We start from the raw sequence: 27,427 nt of genomic DNA, 5'->3' as shown, positions 1-27,427 counted from the left end.
GGGTTGATGGGGGGGTGGGAGGGAGGGGAGGGTGGGTGATGGGCATCTAGGAGGTCACCTGTTGGGGTGAGCACTGGGTGTTGTATGGAAACCAACTTGACAAAATAAACACTCAGCCAGAGGAAAAAAAAATTAAAAAAAAAAGAAGTGCTTTCAAACCTGGTTCATCATAGTCTTGGTATGTAATGTCATCTGCAAAAAAAGAGAATAAAATCAAAGTAAGTATTAAATGAGTCATTCAGTGTCAGTGCTTAGCTAAAAAACACAACTTAATCTCAAACACGGAATTCTATTCCTTGCAATATTAATGTCTACAGTCAGTGATCAGTGCCTCTGCCCAAAAACGAGACAAAATGACAAGTACATTATTTTCATAAAAATCCGTCAAACCGGCAGAAAGCACAATACGCAAAAAGGAGCATTAATGATTAACATCCTGTTTTGCGGTGCCGGTGTGGGTGAGGCAAAATATGAAAGCCTGATATATTTTTAATCATCTAATCTCATTACAAAGCAAAAAGACTTGTATTAGGTGTGAAAATTACTCCTCTGACACCTTTGAAAGAAAAATCACCGTGTTACCACAGCACTGCCACTGTAAAGCCTGAAGAGATGTTTACCGTTAGTGAAAATATTCGTCTGATACCTGCATCATGGTATGTTCTCTCCTCGCCGCCTGCTACTGGTTCCATGGGATCTAAAAGGAAAAAACACACACCTCTGCCAAACATGCAAAAACCGAACACATTACCAGACACCATTCTAAGGTATTTACACATTAATTCTCATCTTCACAACTGTGTAAGATAGGTATTCTCATTATCATTCAACAAAGTTTAAGCCAAATAAAGTTCCATAATTTGCCTCACCACAAACGGGAAGGAGCAGAACCAGTCCGGCTCTACCACACCACACTGCCTCGCTAACGTCCCAGTATCCTTTCCAGCGTCCTGTCTACAAAGAGCAGAATCCCAACGATGGTTTGAACACACATCTCCTTGTTTCCTCATTCGTGCGGGTAATATTAAACTATGTTCAGAAATTTCCATAAATGTCTGGGCAATCAAGAATTGTTATGAGTATTATAAAGAGCACTCGGAGTTGAATCAGAGTGAATCATTAAGCCTGGGGGAAAATGGCGTTGGCCGGTGCTTCACACAGAAACACATATCACAAACCTGGATGGTCCTGTGCGTACATCATCTCCTCCATATCCTGGTTATAGACCTGTGAAGCTATAAATTAAGAAATGATGAGGAAACTTCAAATGTGTCTAAAGAAGGATTACCCTTGATATTCAAAATAGGAAAAGCACAATATCTAGTAATGACAGAAGTATAAAATCACCTTATAACGATGCTCCCATTTATATTCACTCATGGAACACCCAGGTACTACCTTTGCTAGATGCCTAATAGAAAGCTGAATAAGACAGGACCCATCATCAATGGGTTTCTAATCGAACCAAAATGGTGAAGCTAATATTCTCACTTAAATTATGCATATCAACTGTATTCAGCAAAAGACTAATGAGGCAGAGACAGACAGACAGACAGAGACCACAGACCTAGCAGTACAGGTGAGCCTTCCTCCCATGCACTCAGCAAGCACCTGCTGCAGAGTGTGCCTGAATAGGGATACAAACATTTCCTAGCCCCTTACACTTGAACTTAAGACCTGAGTACTCCCAGACTGCAATATAATTCTAGTATTTACAGATTTATATTGTTGAGCAATATAGGTCCTAAGTGACAGCCAACAATATGACGTGGTCCTCAAGCACAGAAATAGGGATCTACTTCAACACTGGAAGAAAAACTGGCCAACACAGGCTTACCAAAAGATGCCCATCTCCAATACGGCCATATCTTCTGGGCACGTGTGACCAGTGACATTACACAATTCTGACCTTTCATGGACTTTGTAACTTAAGATTACAAAACATGTACTTCTATTGTATCTTCTGACCTAGTAATCCCACTACTGGGAGTTTATCCTCAGGAAACAGACTTCAAGAGCACAAAAACTAGATTCACAAAGAAACATATATATGAAATTATGATACAATACATATATGTTATATATAACAATTAGCTATATATATATTGCACATATTTTATGACATATTACAAAATACAATAAATAATTATAGATAATACATTCTCTCTCTCATGATGTTCTTTTACAGGAAAAGACTCATTCTAATAAAAAAAAAAGAATAGTATTAAGTTTAAATCTCACCTGTTTCTTCTACATGGTAACTATCTTCAATTCCTGGAAAGAAGAACATCAAATCAATAGTGCTACTTTCATAAAACTGTACGTATATATTCCGCAGATGTATATTCTGAATCTATGCTTATCATTGATTTTATTTTGAAAGTAAATATTAAAATAGAACACGAAAATACCTATTAACTGTCTGCTAAACACTTTATCTTTCACAAGAACTACACTTAGAAACGCCTACATTTTCTCTTCAATCCACTCAATACCACCATAACCTGGACTAATGAGGAGACAGAAAAACACAGGGACAAGGATGGACCCAGGAAAGGGGCGAATTCCTAGTCTACTTCACATTCCACTGTGGTGTCCTATTTTCTAGAGCAAAAGCACACTGTCTACAGATGGGAACGTAAGGAAGAACGGAGGAGACTTTCTAAGACGGGGAGCTGAAGGGCAACTGTGTTCCTAACTGAACCTGCACACCCCCAATAGCAAAGTGCTACCAACACAGGGTCCTCACTACTTCAGTGACCCTTGTTAATGCGACAACTACACAAGGTATAAATATTTTTAATTTCGGAAGACTTTTAATAAACAACTTTTAAGTTCACACTGAATCTATGTTCCAAATTAAGATAAAGCCAGAAAGTAAGGTTTTCTCAATTTATAAACTTTTTAGAAGTATTTCTTTCTACCCCCAATCTATAACTCCTAACCTCAAAAATCTCAAGTTCCTTATGTTTCTGATTATTTGAGTGTCTTAACTGAAATCTGTTATATAAGCAGCATCTAAGACAAGGACAAATTCCGAGGACCTGTTAATCTTCCTGAGTCATCTTGGCCAAAGACAGGAGGGAGCAACAGATACCAGGGAAATGTGGAAATCATTTTATCAGCATCCCTACTCAGCAGTTAGAAACACTGTTTGTTCCCAGAGAAATTTTAACAGACGTGACAACTAAAGGTCCAAAGTTCTAAAGCTGGTCTATAAATGCCTATTCTTGATGCACAGTGCGGCTGAATTCAAATACAAGCTCAAAAGCATTTTGAGTGTACATTTTTCACAGAAAATTATGTGTTATATACAATTTTGCAGGTTGGTATGGAAACCAAACCATCACTGGTAACATTACTTCTACGGAAAAGTGTATTTCCAACCTTGACAACAGGCACGAATGTTAAGTTTCTGGAAATACATTCATTGATAAATCAAGAACTTCTTGCTTCTAAAGTACTTTCCCAATACATTGAATGTTGTGAAAAGTAGATATACTTTACTTTTATGCTTTAAAAAAGTCCTAGGAACCATTTACCAATTGTATTGTGACCAGGCTATCCCTCCACTCAATTTTCAGCCTGGACAAGGGCTATGGCCCCACCTGGTTCCCACTGGCTATGAGCACAGGTGTGCAAGGCTGAGCTTGTTCATACCCAGCAGAACAGGACGTGAAAAAATAAACAGCCTGGCCACACTTTCACTCGCTCCCGGCTGTACTTTGATATGATCTGGCGACCTTTTACAATTATCCATTTTTGGGGCCCCATACCCCAAACATTACAATTCACTTTGTGTAGAGTGTGTCACAAGTATTCTTTTTTGTTTTTTTCCAACGTTTTTTTTTTATTTTTTTTTTATTTTTTATTTTTGGGACAGAGAGAGACAGAGCATGAACGGGGGAGGGGCAGAGAGAGAGGGAGACACAGAATCGGAAACAGGCTCCAGGCTCCAGGCTCCGAGCCATCAGCCCAGAGCCTGACGCAGGGCTCGAACTCACGGACCGCGAGATCGTGACCTGGCTGAAGTCGGACGCTTAACCGACTGCGCCACCCAGGCGCCCCACAAGTATTCTTTTTAAAAGCTCTCTAGGTGATCTGAATTGCATCTAAGATTGAACACCATGGGTAGGCATATCAGTCAACCTTATGTGGAGCATATTCGCATTCTCTCTTTGAATCCACGGTTCTATGGCTATGGTTCTAGACCTTCCTACCTTGATTGCTGCTATGGATTTCATTTATTACTTGTTTCTCACAGTCTGCCTACCTGTTAAGACTCGATTTAGGCTTGGCTAATCCCTGAACCCTGCCAGACACCTCTGATCCAGATCCTCTGTGGCTTGTGGTCGTGTGTTGTTGCCTGGGTCCTAAAGCAACTCAACCACGGACTCTGATGGTTATTATATGGCGGGACATGATGCGCTATATGGTTGACTGGGGCGGGTGCTGTCGCCCTTTTTCTTCAGTTTGACTCTTCAGAAATGAAACATGCATCTTAAACGATGTTTCAGGGGATTCCTTTTAAGTATAAAATTATATACATGCCATTATATCATTTGTATGTTCACATATGCTAAGTAAAACAACATCAATCAATCAGAGTACAACACTTATGGATTAAAATCTTTCAGGGCACTGGCTGGCTCAGTTGGTAGAACATGTGACTCTTCATCTCAGGGTCATGAGTTCAAGCCCCACATTGGGCATAGAGCTTAGTTAAAAAAAAAAAAAGTAAAAATGTTAAAAAAAATCTTTCATGAACTCATTAAAGTCTTAAAGGGTTACTTTAAGAAAAAAGAACAGAAAATAGATACCGTGAGAACAAAACATGTGTACTTGTTTAACAAGGCTTCAAGTAATTGCAGTAGGGTCACATTAAGGCATAACAGAGCACAAAATCTATGAAGAAACGTTTTCACCATCACAGAAATGATTTCTCTCTATAGGGCAACAGTGAATGGCGACGGTCTAATTTGCCTTCTGCAAATGATCCAAGAATTACACAATGATCCAGAATTACACAACTGGCATTTAGCCAGCATTTAACTTAAGATACTGATACAGGACAGATGTCACCAAATCACGGTCTGTAGCTCAGAGCAAGCCTGACTCCTGACTTTGCAAATAACGTTTTGCTGGAACACAGCCATACTTACCCATTTAGATCCTGTTCAGGGCTACGTTGCACTATGACTGCAGGGCTGAATAGTTGCAATAAAGCCTACATGGTCTGCAAAGGCTAAAGTATTGATCCTCTAGCTGTTTACAAAGAAAGGTTGTCAATGCCTGGTTTAGAGGCTAAGAACTGTGTTCTATAAACTGTGATTATGGAGTTTATGTTAGAATAAGAGCCTGTGACAGACAGCCAAGTAAAATATTTCATCAATTTTCTGAATTTCTTCTAATACACGACACTCCAGGAAGAAGTATACAGCAAAAGTAACATGCTAAAGTATTTCACTTACTTACTATAAAGAATTCGTATATCCTGGCAGTTTCCTTAAAAGTGCTTTGACTCAAAGTTGGGATATATATTTATTTTAGAGGAAAAATTAGTTGTTTGTTTTGGGGGGGGGAGGATTAGTTTTCGTTGAACTTTTCAGCTTCAACTTAAAAATAAACCATATAGGGGCGCCTGGGTGGCCCCGTCGGTGAAGCGTCCGACTTTGGCTCAGGTCATATCTCACGGTTCATGAGTTTGAGCCCTGCGTCGGGCTCTGTGCTGACAGCTCGGAGCCTGGACCCTGCTTCAGATTCTTCCTCTCTTTCTCTCTCTCTGCTCCCCTCCACCCCGCTCTCAAAAATAACGTTAAAATATATATGTGCTTGTATGTATATGTATATGTATATGTGTATGTGTATGTGTATGTGTATGTATATGTATGTGTATATATACAAACCAGATCAAAATTAAGTATTTGTTTTAAAGATATTCATGAAGGGGTGCCTGGGTGGCTCAGTCGGTTGAGTGTCCGACCCTAGCTCAGGTCATGATCTCTCAGTCTGTGGTTTGAGACCCACGTCAGGCTCTGTGCTGACAGCTCAGAGCCCAGAGCCTGCGTCGGATTCTGGGTCTCCCTCTCTCTCTGCCCCTCCCCGACTCATGCTCTGTCTCTGTCTCTCAATAATAAATAAATGTTAAAAAAAATCATAATAAGAAACTAAAGATACTCATGAAAACTTCAATAATCATAATGAAAATTGCCTATCGTGTTTTGCTCTGAAACCAGAGACATGTGTTCTACCTTCATGAAATGCTCCAGCGTCCAGAGGCTCAAATCTATCATCTGCGTCACTTCCTATAAGGAAATCATCATCTTCCAGCGGTGGTTTTCTGGCTGGTCCCTCCTCTTCTTGCTGCACATCGTCTCCTTGAACAATGATAATGAACAAAGTGTCACGGGTCCGCCACGAGGGTCCACAGGCAGCAGCTGACACAGACACATGCCCCCTCCTGCTGCCGGGCACTCCCTAGCCCCCGTCTGGTCCACGGCACATGCCGTTGCCCACTCTGAAGCTCTGTCCTCACTCCGGTCAAGTGCTCGTTCACCTGAGTGGGGGACAGACCTTGCTCTCACTGGAACATGAGCTCACCAAGCACAGAGACCTCCTCTATTTTATTTACTATGTATGCCCAGCATCCAGGGCCTATGCCTAGCCATGGGAAATGCTCAGTAAATATTTAATGACTGAATAAATGAATTCACAATTATTAATATATCTGCCTCTTCATTTATCACTAGGTTAGAGAAAAGGTCACCCTGTGACCTCTCTCATTGAGAAATGGCATAAAACTCCATGTAACAATCTTAACTAACTACATACAAATATTCTATTGCAAAGAACAGCTAGACACCTCTCCAAACCGTATGCCAGGTCATCCGTGCTAGGTCACCTGTATTATACTTTGCATCTAAAGATTACTATGTTTAGCCTGTAAGTTATGCAGAAATGCCCATTTTTCTCTTCTGAGACTTTGATGACACACTGAACTGTTCTGCTTCTTTTGTGTAGATATTGGATATGCTACATTATCCTGCTGCAATGTGGTTTAGCTTGTCAGTATGGTATAAGAAATTCCCCCAACGGTAACTTGACAGGGCTTCAAGCACAGAACGTCCTGTACATAACGCTCTAAGCAAACAACTCAAGCGACTTAGCCGGGCAGGGCAGTACAGTGGTTAGGAGTGTGAGGTCCGGAATATATGAGTCCAGATTTAGTTTTGCCACACCAGCTGTGCGACCCCGGAGAAGTTCCTTACCTACTCTGTGCCTCAGGGTTTGTTTCTATGAAAAGGAAATAATAATACCTACACGTAACACCGTCATGAGGACTCAAGCACTTAGAAAACTGCCTAGCCCATAATAAGCATTTAGGTGTTATTGTTCTTGTTGCATCATTATTTTTATCATCATCACTGTAATAATATTACTATTTCTGCTGCCACTGAGGTCTCCTCAAACACTGCAGGAAGGAGGGCTTCCTTCCTTCACTTTCAGTATGACCCGGCGATGCTCTCAAACGTCACTAAACTCCGTGGGCCCATGTATGTCCACACTACGTGTTTTCTGTATTTCCATCCCAGCCTGCTACATCGTTCTCATTTCAATTTTCTGCCGCACACCAATCACCCATTCCAATTCCTGTCACTGACTTTACCATATTCCTTTTTCCGTATTCTGTCTGAGCACATTGTTTTTTCCTCACTCTTATGTCGCCCGGTGCAACTGCATGGTTTTTACGTGAGCAGGATTTAGCTCTCTCAGTCACCGCTGCTTAATGGAAAGTCCCCATTTTCAGTAGGGAAACCCAGTAAACAGCACACAGTGACAGCCTGGTATGAGGAAAACAGTTCCCTGAAGGCTGGCTACAGTTGAGGCACTGCCCTCTGCAGCCGTTAGGTACTAGTATCCCACTTTGAAGGACGAGAAACTTGGCTACAGCCACACAGCTAGTAAATGGCAGCTGCAGGATCTGAAACACAACAATGAAATACAGAATATTGTGGACAGAGAGTCCACTGCAAAGAAGGTGGTCAGGGAGGCCACGTTTGGTCGGACACGATGTGAAGACTGGAACACACACGTGCCAGTAAAAGATGTAAGTACCAAGGCTCCGAAGCAGGGACAGACTTGGGGATGCCAAGGAGAGGAGGGAAGGTCGTCTGGGCTCAAGAAAAGCAACTGAGGGGAGAAAAAGACCAGGCCACACAAGGCACATCACACACACACCAAACACAGCCCCAACTGGATGCTACCGCAGCAGTCACGCAGGAGGGGACGGTGACACTGACACACTGCAGTCCAGATACGTGCTGGAGGCAAAGCCTGCAGGACCTGCCCGGGGCTTACACAGGAGGCGAGAAGAGGAGACAGAAAACAAGGAAACACCCCGGTTTTTAGCTGAAGCTACTAAGGGGAGGGGAGACCATTACCTAAAATACAAAAGAGTAGAAGAAAAGCAAAATCTGGGGGGCAGTGAGGGGAGAACTATGAAATGTAAAGGAACCGAGAATTCTGTCTTAGGTACGTTTTGAGTCTGAGACACCCATAAAACATGCAAATGGATATGATAAACCGGGAGCTCAGAGGAGAGACAGGGCTGTATACAAAGGCTCAGAAACAACACAAAAAACATGTACGGCCATGGCCTCTGTGAATTCCTAAATAAAGAAGAGAATAAGTCCAAGAGGAAGGCTTGGGGCCAGAAACCCGGGCATGGGAGACTTGACTGCTCCCCTTCTGTCTGGCTTCCTACACCCACCTGCCTAAATGTCTACTGTGTCTGCCCACACTTCTCTCTCCCCAGCTGTGGCTAAATTTGGTTTGAGTGACCATCTTGAGCCCCTTGGATCCCCAGTGCAGCCTGCCATCTCATCACCCCCCCGCCCCCCCCCCCCCCGGCAGGCTCCCTCCATGTGTGCTCACGCTGCAGACAGAAGCATGACACCCTCCAATGTTCAATTACTCTCCGAATCAAGTGCAAACACCCTTTCTCAGTCGCTCTCTACCTATGTAACTCCGTGTGCCAGCCACCCTGAACTACTCTGGGATCCTCTTTTCCTCTGGACTTTCATACATGCCACGCCCATCGCTTAGCCCTACACACCGCCTGGCGAAGCCCTACGCTCTCCATCCTCCAGCTACTAAGTCAGAATGTCACTTCTTCTAAGAAGCCTTTGCTAACCCCAAAGTCTAGGCAAGGTGCACAGAGCCACTTACATTTCACCATTACAGCACTTACCTCATCAGATGGAGGTCACTTATTTATTTAGACTGCATCATCCTTAGGTTAGGTTAAAATTAAAAAAAAAAAAAAAAAAAAAAGACACAGGAAGGGAAAGCTTGTGTGTGCTGATAGAGGCAGGTGCATGCTCGGGTAAAGCAACCCTCCGAGCCGAGGAGAACCTCCTAATGAAAGGACACAGGCTCCTAGACCTCGAACAGCCAAGGGGCAAAAACCTACACAACTGAGCCAAAGCTCGTCTCCCCAGCAGAGCACAGACGGAACCGGATGGGCTGCTTTACGTGGAACCCCAAACACCTAAGACTGACTAAGACAGTTTAGCAGAGGTGCTAAAGCAGAGCTTCAATGATAGAGGACCCCATTTGTTTTCAAGAAACATAGTTTTTTCCTTCAGGACTCTCTTCAGCTCACACCAAACCATTAGCCGTATCGGGATACCATGTGTTCTGTCTTCTTGGAAACCCCTTTGTGAGTTACATCTTGGGGTTATCCTTTCTGCTTTTATCAAGGGATGTTTCAAGAAACGGTCTCATAAAATCTTAAAACATGGGTTTCGAGAGTATCATTTAGTATTCTCTGTACAGGACTGCACCTAAGAAATGTCTGAGATGTAAGAGCTAGGATACCGCTTGGTATCCTCTAAGTAGATGGCGTGTTCGTTTCCTCTCTGGAAATATGACGCATATAATTAAAAAGTTTCTCCTTTTGCTTTGGCGACTACCCAAGCGTGCAGCAGTTAGGCTGACAGCAGCACCCAGATAGCCCATTACCGCCTGCGTGGTTCTGTTCCACTTTCCTCCTCCCCGTTCCTGCCATCTGTTCTTGATGTCTCACTGGTCTGGGCTTGTTTAGTCTCATTTATCCCTACCATTTCCTTACTAAAACCTATGCAGTACGTTTCTTAACAGTAAGGCGAGGTAAAATAAAATGAGTCTAGTGCTCTTTCAGAAATACCTGCCCTTGGGGCGGGTGGGTGGCTCAGTCAGTTAAGCATCCGACTTCTGCTCAGGTCGTGATCTCAGGGTTCAGGAGTTCGAGCCCCACACTGGGCTCTGTGGTAACAACCCAGAGCTGGAGCCTGCTTCGGATTCTGTGTCCCCCTCGCTCTCTGCCCCTCCCCACTCACAGTGTCCCTCTCTCTCTCAAAAATAAATAAAACATTTAAAAACAGCTTGCCCTCTAGTAATTAAAAAAAAAAACACTCACTTATTCACATTTAAAAATAAAGTCCAAGTCACCTACGGAATTAACCATTATGTCAGCAAGCAATTCATGAGAAAACAGATTTTAATTCATACCATGTTCTGTATACACTGCCTCATGGTGAAGGGACTGAATTTGTTCTTGTACTTCATCGTCAATATTCTGAGGTCCTGAAATGATTACAAAACATAACTCAGGAGAAAAACTCTAGACATGAATGAAGAACGTGAAACATGACATCCATGTAGACACATGCAGTTGAAGATATTTGGTTAATCAACTATGCTAACCTTTTTGTATCAGTTTACCACTTTTTTCTCCATGTTGGCAAATGTGGTAAATATGTAAGATTGGTTTCATTTTGGCAGCAGATATAAATGTTAAACAAAAACCTCCCCACGCAGAATTCCTTCAGTTTCTAACTAACAAAATTCACAGTAATGATAAAATGAAGAAAATGGGATGGGCAAAGCTTTCAGAAAGGCGGGGGGGGGGGGGGTTCTGGGAAATAAAGATGCAAATGGGGAAGACGAGGTCACCACGCATTGAAGTACATGGTCGGCCACCGTCTGCCCTGACAAGTGAGGCCCCAGGCTGGTATGAGGGCGGAGAGGGGCAGGGTTGGCTGACCACTCCCCAAAGCTGAAGGAAGACCCAACGTTGTAACTGATAATCCCTGCAGCTCTGGAGAAGCCCATCTGACAGTCAGATCCACAGATGCAAACAGACAGAAATTACAAAAATGAACAATATCAGTAACGACGTTCTGACAACACCACGGCACGTACTGGATTATCAGGTTTATTACAACATCACACACAAGAAGCCATAACGACACTGACACTATTATAAATTTTCTGTGTAACAAACATCCATGTTCAGAAAACTGAAGTTGGGAGACGTGGCATCACAAACTCTGTCACGTGAAATAATGCCAACCACAGCGGTTATACTGACAAGTTAATCCTCAATGACAAAAACAGAGTAAGCTCATTTGAACGTCAGGTAGGAAAAAAGTTTAACAACCTACTATGCTAATCACACTGGTTTTGTAAACCATTCCTGAAGCACAAGAAGTACCTCCTACTTTTATAGACGTTTGTATGTCACAAAGCATTTGTGTACACATTTGCATAGAATTACAGAAGGGCCTGCCAATCTCTATTTCTCCCCCCTCACCTCTCACAGTACCCATGACAGCTTCCTAACCAATTCCCGGTTTTATAACTGCTGACAGCAGCATCCACATAGAATATAATATTAGTAACAGAAGTGGACTATAGTGCCCTGTTCCTTCGCTTAACCCTTTAGTGGCTTCCTCTGCCCAAACAGATGAAAATCTAACTCCTTGGAACAGAATACAAGATCTCCGCAATTCAGCTCTCACATGCCTCCCCAGAATCACCAGCTACCAGCACTGGCTTTGAACTTGGTGAGTGCACCAGGCTGTTTCATCTTTCCATGATTCCGTGAGGCTCCTGCTTTCCTCTGGGAGGATTAGTAGAGGCAGAAGCTAGATTACAGTGAACTAAAAACTGAGTGGAAAGTAAGGCAAAGAAAGCAACTGTAGATTCTTTTTCCAAAAATCTGGCTAGTACGGCAAGAACACGGACCGGAGGCCAGATAGAAAGTACTGTAGAGATCGAGAGGGGGTTTATTTTATTGTGTTTTAATGAGAAGCATGTACTTATATCTGTAGAATAGGTAGACATAGAAGAGAAAGAAGCCAAAAACCTAGATAAGAGAAAGGTTGAGAAGGCAACATTTAAACTCAACCAAACACTGCCAAGAAGTTGAAAAGGATTATGAGCTGAAAACTGATGGATTTAGGACAAGTGGTCAGATAATATATATTTATACATGCGTGCGTACACACACACACACACACACACACACACACACACACACACAGTCTCTCTCTCTCTCCACATAGAGTAACGTTAACAAAAATTTTAAAAGGAGGGGCATCTGGGCGGCTCAGTTGGTTAAGTGTCTGACTCTTGGTTTCGGCTCAGGTCATGATCTCCCAGGTCGTGAGTTCCAGCCCCACATCGGGCTCTGTGCTGACAGTGCAGAGCCTGCTTGGGATTTTCTCTCCCTCTCTCTCTATGCCCCTTCCCCACTCACGTTCCCTTTCCCAATAAATAAATAAACTTTAAAGGAAAGGAGAAAGCAGAAAGAAATAGCACAACATTTCAGAGTAGGTATTACCTTTAAGAAGCATGATTTTTAAAGTATAACTTTATTGAGTACAAAGTAATGTTTGAGATGCTAAACCCAAAGACATTTAAATTAGCACTTTTGCTCCAGAGCTAGGGTAGGATTGCAGTACTTCTAAAGAAATGGGAGAGAGGCAGTAAATTCTCCTGGAATTATGATTTGAACAAATAAAAAAAAAATCAGAGAAGCATACTGATCTTAAAAGGGAGAAGAGAAAATCTCACGTTACTCATCCGCGGTGATAAAATCAGCCACAGCACTTCAGTTGCCAGTAAACATGGAGTGTCATACCGAACACTTCCAGTAGGTGGCGAAATGAAACCAAATTTTGGAAAATTATTAGGTAAACAGAAAATGCGCAAATTAAATAGTACTTTGTAATCAATATCACAGCATAAACAGGAAATGCTAGTAATGGATTCAAATTTCATTTGCCAATTGATTCACAGATATTAGGGGTTTTCATTCTGTGGGTCATAGGTGCTTGGGTGACTTAAGAAGGTATTTAAATTAATCTGTGAGTTCATGTGGATGTAAAACAGGCCTCACACACCATCGTATGGAGGTCTGGGAAGTCTCTGATGTAGAAAGGAGACTCCCGTCTTACAAAGAATGGAGCCCATAGGCCTCTTCTACTAGACCATGTGACAAACAACAAAACTCGTGTAACACTACACATCTAATGGTACTTTCATTGTAAGAAGTTCTGGAACTGGAATCAAGAAACCTAGCATTTAGTTCAGGATGTTCTGAACTGTGCCATCTCAGGCAAAAAGCACCCATCTGGGCCTTGGATTCTTGATCTCAAAAATTAAAATTGTCCTGAGTATTTTAGTAGAAAACATTAAGTTTACTGCAAAATCTCAGAAGAGAAGAAGAAAAAGTACTTCATTATTCCATAAACACTGTGACACAAATTATGGGTAAAACGATTCTGGAAACTGCACGCTGGACACGTGGCAGGCCGAGGCCCATCGGGTCAGATGTAGAGGTGAGCTTACCTGAACCCTCGGAAACCTGCTCCCCCAGCCAAGGGTATGGCTCAGCTTCTTCCGGTGGGACTGTTGGCTTTGAAGCAGATCTTTCTTTAAGGCCTGCATTTTTAGTCACAAAGTTAACTTAAGTTTTTTTTTTTCGTTTGACATATTAAACCAGGAAAAACAATATTCTCAAACACTTCATCCATAGTACAAATAACTCAGTTTCCAAGACTTTACATACTACATGAAAATGTAGAAATGCTTAAAAACTCAAGTAGGAAAACAGTGTGCTCTTTAACTTCGCATGGGCCTTCAACGTCTCTTTACCTAAGTTAACCTTTCATTTAAAAATAACAAAACAAAAAATCATTGCTTCAATGTTCACGAATCTCTTAAACAGTCACGTCTGAACTTGCCCAAAGAAGTTCAATAGTTCAAGCTCCTTGTGCTCAGAAATGATTAATGAATTGCTGCTTGAGCTCTGAATCCAGCAGTTAAGACAACTAAGCTACACTTGAACTTTGTTATTGGTTTGTATGCCATATTTTGATTTATGTATAATTTCTTGAAACCTACAGTTGAAAATGAGAACAAATCAGACATTACTGTTTACAACCTTCTAAAGGTACCATTTACAATCATACTATGCTATAAGGAGCTAAAAGATATGAAAACAAAGTTTTTTAATGTCTTAAGGAAAATAAAACATCAGGGTAAATTAACATGAGAGCTGATTTCAAAGTCAACACCAGTCTAAAATCTACCAGACCAAATGAATTCTTTGACATTTTATACGTGGAACATTAAAATGAGTCCTCAACCGAATAGAACTCTTTAGAAAGCTAAACAGGGTTCAAGAGTCTGTCGATTCCACTTCCCAAATCCTGGCTCTTCACGACCCCCAGTGAGACTCTTGTACCAACAACTGTTACTGGAGGAAGTGTGTTGTGAGTCTAGAGTGAAAAGGTCAGTACAGAATCGAGAGGCACTTTGCCGACGTTGAGCACTTCATACCACGTCTAACATACACCCGCTACTGTAGTCTGCTAAATTCTCAGTGTCTTTCACTTGCTTTTTGATTACACTTTTCCTTACTGTTCCCTTTTTATGTCTTTATTTTTCTCTCATGGACAAAAACACGATTCCCACCTTCTTCTCCCCAATCGTAAAGAGAATAAGACAGAGATACACAGGACTCTCCCTCACCATTTATATTTGTTTTAGGTACTTATTTCCCACACTATTTACACGAAAAGCCTAAGGCTATTACAACAAACACCAACGGACACAGTTGTGTTCTACTTCTAACTATATAGTGACTTCTAGCAAAGGGATAATACACAAGTAACCACGGATCCTAAACGTTCCACTTCGGGGCGTGGCGGGTAGAGACGAAGGCCTTGTTAGTAAAACACATCACGTTTCAAATTCCAAGTTCAGGACTGAAAACTCCCATGCTCTTTCGCCTTTAAATAATCCATTCTTGCATCTCCCAACAGTAAATGGAACAGGTATGGAACTATTACTCGTTGCTAAGTTCTGCTGAATGAACAGGGTAAACCTTCAGAATCCTGTAACTTACCTTGGAACCCTGAGCACCTCAGAACATACCTGGCACATAACAGGTGCCTGGTAAACAGCTCAGGGGCTGAACACACCCCACAGTGGGGCTGCTCTGCCGGTACCGATGACTGCAGACATCCTCTGTGGGACCAGGGCTCCTCAGCTACACTAGACCAGCGAAAGGTGGGAAAGGGGATCCGAAACAATTTCCTACTACTACCAGCAAGGAGATTCCTATCAGGGCTCTAGAACCCACTGCTGCAGAACCAGGGGCCTAATTTGCCCGGGACAGTCCCAGGTTAGTCTGTTGTGCTAGTGTAAGTATCTCGCCCTCAAGAGCATCTCACTTTGGATGGGAAATCACGGGTCATTCTTCACTGATCCTCTAGGTAGCAGGGTTTCAAATCGTGCTCCATGGGTTCGATAAACAGGGAAATATTTCCCCACCAAACAACAGAGACTTAAACTGCCTGAAAACCCCATTCTTATTGGATTTTGAGAAGTTTCATGTGAAAACAACTTATGACGTGAAAAGTGTTTGAAAACTACTAGCATTGCCAGTATTTAGCCATGAGGTTCTCCTCATTGTCAGCTTTCTCCACATCAACTGGAGTTATTTGTCTCTAAAATTGAAATGGTAAAACCACAGGAGAAAGCAAAAGCACATGACAAGAGAAAATATCGTGCAGTTTCCTTTTCTGCCCCAAGTGGCAGTTGAGTTCTAAATTTACCGATACCTGGTCACAGCTATTTTTCCAGAGGTGAAAGCACTGCAAAAATAAACAATATTGTAAACTTCAAAAAAGCTGAGGATCAAATTAACACATACCCTTCCCCAGACCCCTAAAAAACTTTCTAAAAACAACACCACCACCACACATTCTAGACTAATTATTACTTTGATAACTCATATGGAAGAATTAGCCATACAAGCTTTCATTTTGGTGTTTCCAGAAATTATACTGCCACCCAAATCCATTTTAGTCCACGAATGAGTGGCAGATACAGGTCTCATATAAGATTTCAGGTCTCATATAAGATTTTAAGGCAGAAAGTAAACAAAATATTAAACAAGAAAAAAATACACATACGGTCAATTCAGAATCGAAGGAAAGGTATTCAAAATGGATTTATTGTGAGGTACAAATGGCAAGGAGATCGCACGAAATAAGTACTCAAAGTTACATTACGAAATGACTGTCATCAGTGTTGACGCTCCTGGGGCTGCAGACAACAAAACACGACTCACACTGGCTCGGAGGAGGAGGAAATTCACTATGTACTCTCAGGAGGAGCGCGGGGGTGAGCGGGCTTGCTCTGGGCGCTGGCTGACTTCACCCTCCCACCGCCAGTCGGGGCTTCCCCGTGGCAAGCTTCTCTCTCGGACCCCAGGGTGTCCAGAAGCAGAGACCCACCTCTTGCTCTGCCTCTCTGGGGCTTGAGGAAATCTTTCCCAGAAGCTGAAGCTTCCAGCAGTCTTCTCCTTCCACTTAACAGTCAAACCAGAACCCACGTCCATTCCCACGCTGGCAAGAGTGACAGGACGGCCGTGGCACCCGCGAGTAACTATCTAGTTGCAAGTAACCACACCAGCCCCTGCGCAATTTGAAAAAGCAACTGTTTCCCTTAAAAGACACCTCGTTTTCAGTTCTTCGGGCACATCAGGAAAATTAGGAAATAAAAAAGTGCCTGCATTTAATAAACATAAAATTTTCCTACAATTGTCATTCAAAATGGAAGCTATAAAAGGTGAGGTGAGCGCTTGAAATCAAGCATTCATAGCAAATTTGATTATGTGACACAGTTACCTTAGCCCAACATTCGCTTACTTCATTCCCTGCTACCCCAGTACACCTGACAGCAATGGGAAATAAGTGTATTTTCTTCCCATAAATATGCTAACAGTTTAAAACTTACTAAGTTGCATATGGCATTCGTTCATTCATTCAACAATTATTTGGCACCTACTGATGCAAGGCACTGTTCTACAGAAAATGAGAACTGAAAAGCCCTACCTCTTACAGGGAGGGAACGATTTAAAAAATAAGAAACATGAAATATTTAGAACATATTAGATGGGGGAAGGCAGAGGGCAGGGAGTGCCAGGCCATCAGGGAGAGGAGGAAGGCTATCTCCAGCGAACTGATGAGGAAAGGACTCGTTGATAAAATGTGAACAGATTCCTGAAGGCAGCCAGGGATGTGGCCCTGTGACTCACACTGGGGGAGAGTACTCCAGATGAGGCTCCGGACCAGCGAGTACAAATTCCTCGGCTGGGGGTGAGGGGTGTATGCTGGCAGTGGGGAAGAGCCACGGGGCCCGTGCAGCTAGAGAGGAGTGAGGGTGTGCGAATCCGAAAGGCCCTGGGGCCACCGGATCATGGAGCTATTCACACTGACTGAAAACGAAGGATTCGTTTTTTGTGAAGAATTCTACACAAACCACTTCCTCGGCAAAATGTGGGAAAGAAAGAACCACAAATAGTGCTGTACTTCATAGGACTTCAGGCACTTAGCCCATAAAAGCTAAGAGATTTTAAAAAACTGGTTTATCGGGGTGCCTGGGTGGCTTAGTTGGTTGAGCGTCGGACTTCGGCTGAGGTCATGATCTCGCAGTTTGTGAGTTCGAGCCCCGCGTCGGGCTCTGTGCTGACAGCTCAGAGCCTGGAGCCTGCTTCTGATTCTGTGTCTCCCTCTCTCTCTGCCTCTCCCCTGCTCATGCTCTGTCTCTCTCTGTCTCAAAAATAAAGATAAACATTAAAAAAAATTTTTTTAAATCAATAAAAAAATAAAAAACTGATTTATCAATCTCTGGCGTAGTGATGATTCGGTAGTGCACAGACTGAAGGAAATTTTGGTCTCACCGACCCAGGTTACACCAGCTGCCGTTATTCCAGGGGAAGAGCTCAGAACTGCTGCTTCTTTAAACACGAGTAGTCTAATAGTATAAATCAATATATCCCAGGAATAATCCTAACAGGTACAGGAACGTGAGAAATACTCCGGAAAATCAACAAGCCAGAAAGATGCACATACTGATTGACCGTGCTAATTGTCGCTATTGCTCCTGGCTTCTGTAATCAGCAAACACGGATCTTAGCAGGCATCCCAACCTCAGCCCCATCAAAATTCTGACACTGCCAGAAACCAGAAGAGCTGCCCCACCATATACAGTAAGAGCCATTCCAGATTCAACGCATCTTCACACGACTCAAGATAGAGACAAGATTGCAGGGAGAGGATGACCTACACCTCGAAAGAATAAAACTGCCGAAGGGTTGCTAAGAGCTTGGGTTTCAGGGCCACCGAAGGGTCTCCACAAAGGCTGGAACGGGGTGGACTCACGTTAACACCTGCCACGCGAGATGGCCCCAGGAGCTCGGGTTTGTGAATCAAGAGGGCTGTCGCTTGTTTCCACTGGAATCCCATCCTGGGCACATTCCCACTGACAGGACTGGGTTTCCACAAGTGTGTAAAGGGAACACAACTACCTCCTTAGAAGGGTTTTAAGAATTAAAGGAGATGATTTAAAACCAGTAAATATACATTTATTTTCCACAAGTTAATTTCTCCCTTCATTTCTTCTAAAAAAGTAAATTTACCGGGGTATCTGAGGGGCTCAGCCGGATAAGCATCTGACTCTCGATTCCGGCTTAGGTCTATGATCCCACAGTTTGTGGGTCAAGCTGCGCATCAGGTTCTGTGCTATCAGCAGAGAGCCTGCTTGGGAGCTCCCCCCACCGCCCCTCCTTTACACTCTCTCAAAAAATAAATAAACCAAAAAAAAAAAAAAAAAAGAAAGCATATTCACCATCTTCCCGGCACACACGCACACAACATGAACACAGCTACCAGCAATTTCCAAGGTGCTTAAAGCATACTGCAATTACTGCAGAAATGCCCAAGTTTTTCCTTAAAAAAATTTTTTTTAATATTAGTCAACAGTGTATACAGATCTGAAATGTTTTTAAATGATCTGTGTTTTAGATGTTCATCATCCGATAAACACACATCGAATGCCTGTTCTTCTCAGCCACCACTATGCTAGGTACTGGGCATAAATCAGGCTGGTAGAAAGCAAAATCCAGGAATGAAGTGAAGTAAGGAGCATGGCAAAGGGAAGACACACAGTCCCACCGCCTGGGAGGATCGCAGAAGGAGTCAGTGTAGACGTGATGACTCAGCTGGATCCTGCAGCAGAGCTGGAAGGTGGCCGGCCACCGGAGCAGGAACACATTCTAGGCGAGGCGAAGAGCCGGGTGGTGGCGACAGCTGGCTCTGGCTGCACTATTTTCTTTCTCGGCCCCTTGTTTATTTCACCACGTTTCACCGCAGGGATGGCAGTCCCCTCGTCACCTGTATCCCTGGTGCCCAGCACGGCCTGCTATGCTGCAGGCACTCAGATTATTTGTTGAACGAATCGATAAATGCAAAAGAGAGATGACAGAGCACATGGCTATTTATACCATTGCCACAAGGGACGCAAAAGCGTTATATGTCTTCCTCTAACCTCTTGGGAAACAAGAGAAGTAATGCTTGAGGCCAAGGAAGAAGTAAATGACAGAACTCTTTGAGGTACAGATGCTAACACAAGAGTGATAAATACTCACAAAGTGAAATCAAATGAGGTATGAAATGAGAACAAACAAAAGGAAAGTAGGTAACTTCATGCTGTGCAGGGCTTACAAGATTGAAGCTTTGGTGACAACTGGTTTCTCTATGTAAAAATGATGTCCAAACCGGTAATAAACATCTAGGTCACGTGGTTTTATCTTCAGGCAAACAGAGGCGGGAGGACAAGAGGCTGGAGGCTGTCACTGGGTATTTTTTCAGATTACCCCAAACAAGATTTCCATGAGCAAAACGCTTACAGATCTGCTACACAACACCCCTCCCTTCAGTTTCCTAAGAACAAAAACTTTCTCTTCAGCTACAACCTGGGGGAAATGAAATGCACAACGAGCCAGCTCTTTATGCACATGCAATACCAGCTAGTTCTCACAGCCACCTGAAGGAAAGGTTTTATCTTCAGTTCACAAATGACGAAACCCAGTATTTCCAAGGTGCATTTCATAGTGAAAACAATCCAAGTTATCCATTTGGAGAATTGTCACCAATGGAGAATTATTCCAGGAGAGGGGAATAGCGGAGGACAGAGGAGAAAGGAACCAAAGCCAGGAGATGTAGTCTAAGCCATCAGACCCATTTCACAGAAAATGACTCTACAGTTAAAACAGTTAAAATTGAAAATCATACTTGTGTATGACCTTTATCTGTTCTTTTAGTGGAAGTGCATACAGGGAGTCCTTATTATTCACATGATCACTATGAGACCCTGAAGGGACGGAGTTGTATGACTAAGGAGGTCGTAACACTGTAAAATATTTTCTACGAATCAGTTACTTACTTACTGAATGAATTCAATCATTCATGCTCACACCAATTTCTTTATCAATCTCTCCCTGACTGTGCAATGTTGAGGAAGACAGTACATACACAATGCAAATCACCCACAAAGTAAAGCTGAAAATCTTGTAAAAAAAAACTAGTCAGATTTCAAAAAGTTGGTTACAAATGATGTTAGCAAAAATGAAAATTCACACACAAAGTCCTTAACAAATGAGGCAGACATTATTGTGATGCCACAATACGTGAAGAAAAAAAATCAATGATGATCAAGTGTTTCAAAAAAAGCAATCTGAGTATTAAAGACTAAAAAAGATCCTTGGAATACTGATAGGCTCTCAAATATTTCTGTAAAACTGGCCATCTTTACCTTTATAGTGATTGTGACACTCACACGTGAAATACTATCATAAGACATTTGGAAAAACGTGCCAGTAATGTCATTTTTTGAAATTTGAAGTATCATCTCACAGTGTAATTTAAACAGAAATTTTGTTTGTCATATGACAAAATAAACTTACTTTCTTAGTATCTCATTTTCACTCTTCAGGGGTTCTTCCGGCTCCCAGGTACTTTGCATTAGGAAATTTTTGTCTCTATGTTTAGGCGGCTTTTTAAAAAGGACAACCTTTCTAGCTTTAATTACCCTTAGATAATATGAAGCAGCAGGAAATAGAAATAACTACACACCAAATTTTAAGATGAGTGAAACTGAGAGTGTAAGCACCGTTTTAAGCCCATTAAAAGCTTCTCCCACATGAAAGTTTCAGGTGAATGGTGAGGGCCAATGCAGCTGGGTGAAGTGTGACCTCAGCTTCAGAAAATTCAGTTGCAGCCTTTATTTGCTGAAGAAAAGGGAAGGAAAGAAAAAAGGAGTAAAGAAAATAAATCCATCCCCAGCTCACAAAAGCTCTCGAAATACACTGAAATGCGTTCAGTAGAGACATTTCCATTTAATTCTTGAGCTGATATGCAAAGGAAAGCTATGGCAGAAGCAAGGTATTTTTTTATTAAAAAAATGTTTTTAAGTTTATTTATTTTTGACAGAGACAGGGTGCGAGCATGAGCTGGGGAGGGGCAGAGAGAGAGAAGGAGGCACAAAATCTGAAGCAGGCTCCAGGCTCCGAGCCGTCAGCACAGACCCTGCCGCAAAGGCTCGAACTCATGAACCGTGAGATCATGACCTGGGCCAAAGTCAGACGCTTAACCGACTGAGCCACCCAGGTGCCCCAGACGCAAAGTATTTCTAAGCGCTTTACTGAAGAGCAACAGGTAATGTGAACACACTCATGTTGATTAGGTTATTCTAAGACTTTTTTCCCCACTCACTTTCTTAGACTTCAGCATTTATATACTTTATCCTGTATCACTTTTGTCCTTCAAAACCCAAGGTAGAAATTATTAGAATGCTCGCAGTAAATACAAATGTAATGACCAGCCCTTCTCCAAGGAAGGGGGAAAAAAAACCAAAACACCAATCTGTAGAAAAATTAACACTTAAAATTTGGGACATAAATTTAAAAAAATCAATCCATTTATCTTAGCAGCATGATCTAACATCAAGATATGTTTTTAAGATGGTGTAACCTTTATGTGTGTGATGAGTATCTGTTTTGCTTCTGGTTCTGCTCAGTGCGCAGTTGGAGTGTCCCTCTTCTCCTCCCAGACACCCTCTATCCTGGGGGAAACATTTCATAGGGTTTCAGCAGGACCCAACCCAACCCCCAGCCACAGCTTTGTGCACAGGAGCCAGCCTGGGAGGACGAATCCCCGACTACAGGAATGGTCACAAACGGTCACCAGGTCTAACCAGGCCCGGCTGCAATTCTTCTAGACTTTCCTCCCAAGCCATTTCAGAAAACTTGCTCTCTGCACTAGGACTGCACAACTAGAAAGATGCGTCTGGAGCTTTCTGAGGGCTGTCTTCTTCATCAAATTGTAGCTACTCTATATAGAGTAAAGTCCAGGGGGGCGCCTGTATGGTTCAGTCGGTTAAGCGTCCGACTTCAGCTCAGGTCATGATCTCTCAGTTTGTGAGTGTGAACCCCGCGTCGGGCTCTGTGCTGACAGCTCAGAGCCTAGAGCCTGGTTCTGACTCTGTGTCTCCCTCTCTCTCTGCCCCTCCACCTCCCTCTCTCTATCTCTCTCAAAAATAAATCAACATTAAAAAAAAAAATTAGAATAAAGTCCAGGAAAAGCATCAGCAGAGCTAAGACTCGAGACAAAAGCTAGGAAGCAACGGGTCTGATGATAAGTCCGTATTTGGGATCTATTCACCTGAAGCCAGCCCCTGTATCCACCAACCAGATGAGTCATAAAATGCCCCGTGTGGCTTACAATGTTCCGGGAATCTATAAAAACAACGAAACCCTCACTACAATCTCTTTGGGCCGTAGTCCTTGAACAAGAAAATAATAGGACTGGATTAGCTAGAGCAGGTATTCTATAGGATTTCCCCCTCGCTGTGTAATTCTGTCAGAGGGAATTTCTGTCAACGAAGTGTCCAAGTGCTTGATTTTAAGCAGGAAAGGTGCAAGTATACAAGAAAAAGGTGCACAGTGTTTTTGGAAACACCTGCACTGATGCTTATTCATTTTTTATTTGAAATGCCTTCCATTAGGTCAAATTCTCTGGTTTTCAGCTCTTCATAGACAAAGTTGAAGAATTATTTAAAAAAAAAAAATAAAACCTTTGCGGCAGCACTTTTGATTCTGTTACAACAAATCAGGTTGCTCTTCTCTAATTCATAACTGAATCTCACCAGTGGTTACAATTAAAGATTTAAGACTTCACGCACAGGACAGCACAAACCATTTGTAGAAATGTACTCTTACTGAAATTTCATTTTATTAAATATTTTCTGATTAACAAAGTTCTGACCTCTAGTTAGATCTCAACTTTGCGGCGCCTTACAAACGGTAAACAATGATAACAATCACATGGAAAATGTATGTCGTGCTCCACCAAAATAACTATAAAACCGTGTGATATAAAATGAAAGTATATCCTAATTTGAAACACGTAGTCTTTTCATAACTCTTCTGGGTCTGTAAAGATACCATAAATAAAAGCGCTCTAAAATTGGTCTTCTAAATCAAGTTCTTTCTTTTATTCACAAGTGTATCCAGAGTTCTTAGAGCAGTGTATGGGGCACACCGGAAGCACTAAGTATTGCCTGGGTGACAAAAGAAGGCGGGCGGGACTGGCAGGAAGAGAAGAGGTTGAGGAGTGAGGAGGCACGGAGGGATGAGGGAGGCAGGAAAAGAGCCAAAAAAGACTGAGGAGGAGAGACCCGAAAGGAGGGAAAGGGGAGGGCGAAGGGAAAGGAGAATCCAGGGAGGAGCCTGAGGAGGGGGCAGCCCCCCCAAAAACGGGGGTGGGTGGGCGGGGGTGGGCGCCTGGGAAGAGGACTCCGGGGGTTGCCACAGGAGCCTGAGGGGAGGGGTGGACAGGTCGGGAAGGAGAAAGGAAGTGGAGAAGGAGAAGGGCAGGTGAAGAAGAAAGGAAAACAGGGAAGTGAGAAGGGAAACGAGGAAAAGAAGACAAAGAATGACGGGAGAAAAGATGCTCCTACCTGAGCATCTGTCATAACCGAAGGCCACTTGGCATGTATGTACTATGCAAAATCTTAACGGTCTTACTCAACTCCCATGAAAGTATTCAGTCGATTAACAAATTCACTACAATTCATATTATATACATTTATCTGGATACATGATCAATAAATTAATAAAAACAGAAGCTATTACACCACATTTTTATTACACGGTTTTTACAAGCTTCATCTTTTAAATTGAGAAGCATGAGACAGTGTCTCTAAATTTCAAACAACTTCCTTACTGAGCACCAACAAATAAACTCAACGGCGATGGGACGCATCTTCCCCAACCGGTGCAATACTAAATTTTCCAGGCCCTTTAGCAGCAAGTGACGATGAGATTACCATTTCCTGGGATGATGACATTACAGCTCTTAGTTCTTCCTTTTCTGGTTATTTCCCTTTGCCAAGTGTGCGTGTTTGCTAGAACTCCTACCTTCTTTCACGTCATCTTTGTCTCTGGATGCCATTTTACTAGAAGTATCCTTTATATTTGTTGATTTTTTCCTACTTTCCTTGGCTTTAGCACTTTTGTCTAGGCCCACATTCTCCTTCTCTCTGGGCTTTTTACCCTTAGGAGACTCTTTCCTGGATATATCTGCTTCGGTAATTTTCTTAGCCTTCCGGTCATCCTCCTTTTCTTTCTTCCCCTTTTTTCTCTCTTCGCTCTTACTCTCCTTCCTTGACTCGGGTTTCTCTTTTTCCTTCTTGGGCTCTTCCTTAGTGAGTTCTTTAACTTTCAGGTTTTCCAATCAAAGGAAAGAAAGTTTATTGAACGCATCTCTTAATTCACAAAACAGTAACTTAGTGCAAACGTATGCTCTTTATCTCTCCACACACATGAAATGTTCATTCAGAAAGTGCTTTAATCCTCTAGTTTTCAATCGGCTAAAAACAGATGCAAACCTCTACAAGGTATCCACTATCAAAAAAATGCCAGAAAGTTGCCATCCTATTTTTCCAGTGGGAAGTTATGACTTAAGACTAACATGCAAGATTATTAAAATTGAGTCCATCCATAAAGGCAGTACTTTGCACAAAGGGTTAGCAACTCCCATTTCACAACTGTAATGACATAATTAAAGGAACACGGCAGCATTACAAAAAAAATGTCCGTATCGTGCAAGTATTCGTACGAAGAGAATTTTAAAACTTTTAGTTCTAACAAAAAGTGATGCCCTTAAAATATTTGTGCTTACGAGCCTTGAAAATATAATGCACAAACGGAAAAAGTAAATGCCATTTAATTTTCTTAGCTAAGAAAAAAAAACCCATATTCATGAGTATGAAATTTTAAGTTCATCACTTACAGTGCTTAAAATGACAAGTAGAATTTTTCGCCTGCTTATATTCAACATTATGAGATCAGTATTCCTTTAAATATGTTTTCTTGTTAATCTATGTAAAGCTGCTCAAGCCAACATGTTGTCCATCCACGCTCATAGGCGAGAGAGCAAATAAATGGAACATACAGGTAATTCCAAATTTCATCTAAAACCAACCCGCTTTCACCCTGTTTTACATGAAGTGTAATAGAACTGCTAGCAAAAGCTTTGAATTTTAGCTTCTCACTCTCTCATTAGGAAATCTTAAGAGAAGCAAGGTGCTTACTGAATTATACAGCATTTAAACAGAAACAAAGAAAATGAAAGATTTCCTTTAATAAGATGTGGAGATGTTTTTGCCAATCAAAATTCACATAGCACAAAATGTTACTCAATTCTTCCTGAAAATCTTGTTAAAACCTTCTAAAAATACAGAATAACATTCATAAAGAATCAACTGTCCAAATCCTCACCTACGTCAACGCTGTTTGTAGGGTAACAGACATAATGTCGCTGCACGAACACACGTGCACTGCTCTCAGATCTGGTTCTGCAGTTTTTACAGCATTAAATCCTTACTGCTGGATTTGCCTCTTCAGTTTGAGAAGTACAAACTATACTTTATTGGGTACTTATTTCCTAATTACTGACATAAGAATAAAATGGTAATAATTTTTCTCTTCCTGGGAATTATTCAGGTGGAATACGAAGTGAAAAACGTTTCAAATTCCCTAATCTTAAAATTAAAATACAAACCGCAAAACCCTGCAAGTCACATAGTCAAAGTCTCACCTGTTAATGTTTTACCAAAAAACAAAAAAACTAAAAACACTAGAGGCCAAGCACTTGAACATGAAAGAATATTGCAAGTTTGTAAAGGAAACCATGCACTGCTCCCATGCCCCTGTCCTTAAAGGACATATATATCCTATATTTATATTTTCTTTTATGTTTATATTTATATTTACATTTATTATTTATATTCATATATATTTATCTGTGAACAAGAGAAACCACAGGGATATAAATAAAATCAGGCTGTAATAATAAGCTGTTAGCCTACATATAATGGTTGGCAAGTCTAGTAATTTTTAAAGAATTAAAATATGAAAAGACAACAAATTCTATAGCAATGAAATACAGACCTTCAGATTATAAATCTATGTTTTCATTTCATTGAAAACTAGAAGTTTGCTCACACTCTCTCTGATTATGCTCTAAGACACAACGTCATCAGAGCTTTTGAAGAAGTGAAATCCATCAGTGGAGAATTCACCTTTTTTCCCAAAAGTCATTAAAAAATTCAAACTAACAAAGGTTTTAGATTACATGATAGCAAGTACAGAAGTAAGTTTATATGTAAGAGAACAATATGATATCATCATGTTTTTAATATCAAGTCTGTCACAAAAGTCTTGATAAAGTAATGAAGGAAATTACTTAAAATTATAGGCCTGAGGCAAAAAAAATTCTTTAATGATGCCTTAATAAAACTACTTATGACCAAAGGTGCAATGCAAACCAAAAAGCATTAGTAGCCGCAGTAACATATCTAGGAAATGTCATGCATCTTCAAGCATTAAACTTGATTCACTCAAGGCTAATTTGAAAAACAGAAAATACCTTTAGCCTTAGTTTTTCTCTTGGCTACCCCACCAGGTCCTTCTGTCGGTATTTACAAGATGAAAATAGGTTATAAACAGAAAATATTAAGGGAATTAAAAATTAAGTATCTTTAAAAACTAAGCAAATAAATATAGTCAAAATCAATGCCTCTATTAAACAAATTAAGTTAAACTTACCATTCAAAAAACATACTCCTTCAACATATATATGTGAGTGTGTGTATATATATATATATATATATATATATATATATA

At 41.5% G+C, this 27,427-nt stretch overlaps 1 protein-coding gene across 4 annotated transcripts in view; it reads right to left on the bottom strand.

Moving 5' to 3' along the window:
* The window catches only part of ASPH (aspartate beta-hydroxylase), a 229,473-nt gene that overhangs the window by 139,284 nt on the left and 62,762 nt on the right, over window positions 1-27,427 (bottom strand). For 3 of the 4 annotated variants that reach the window (XM_040487719.1, XM_040487720.1, XM_040487722.1), the window contains 2 exons: window positions 27,171-27,212; window positions 23,419-24,958 (listed from right to left, as the gene is read on the bottom strand). In XM_040487719.1, the coding sequence (XP_040343653.1) occupies window positions 24,597-24,958; window positions 27,171-27,212 (404 nt within the window). In that variant the 3' untranslated portion in view covers window positions 23,419-24,596. Of the gene's footprint in view, window positions 1-159; window positions 193-646; window positions 698-1,178; window positions 1,236-2,241; window positions 2,275-6,251; window positions 6,378-10,551; window positions 10,627-13,677; window positions 13,771-23,418; window positions 24,959-27,170; window positions 27,213-27,427 lie in introns of those variants that run through there. The other variant, XM_040487723.1, reaches the window with a different exon arrangement.

The sequence above is a fragment of the Herpailurus yagouaroundi genome, unplaced genomic scaffold, assembly GCF_014898765.1.
Source record: "Herpailurus yagouaroundi ecotype Mexico unplaced genomic scaffold, PumYag 165, whole genome shotgun sequence".
Classification (NCBI taxonomy): domain Eukaryota; kingdom Metazoa; phylum Chordata; class Mammalia; order Carnivora; family Felidae; genus Herpailurus; species Herpailurus yagouaroundi.
Note: the sequence above shows the minus strand (reverse complement) of the source record. Positions and strands in the feature narration are given on the sequence as shown.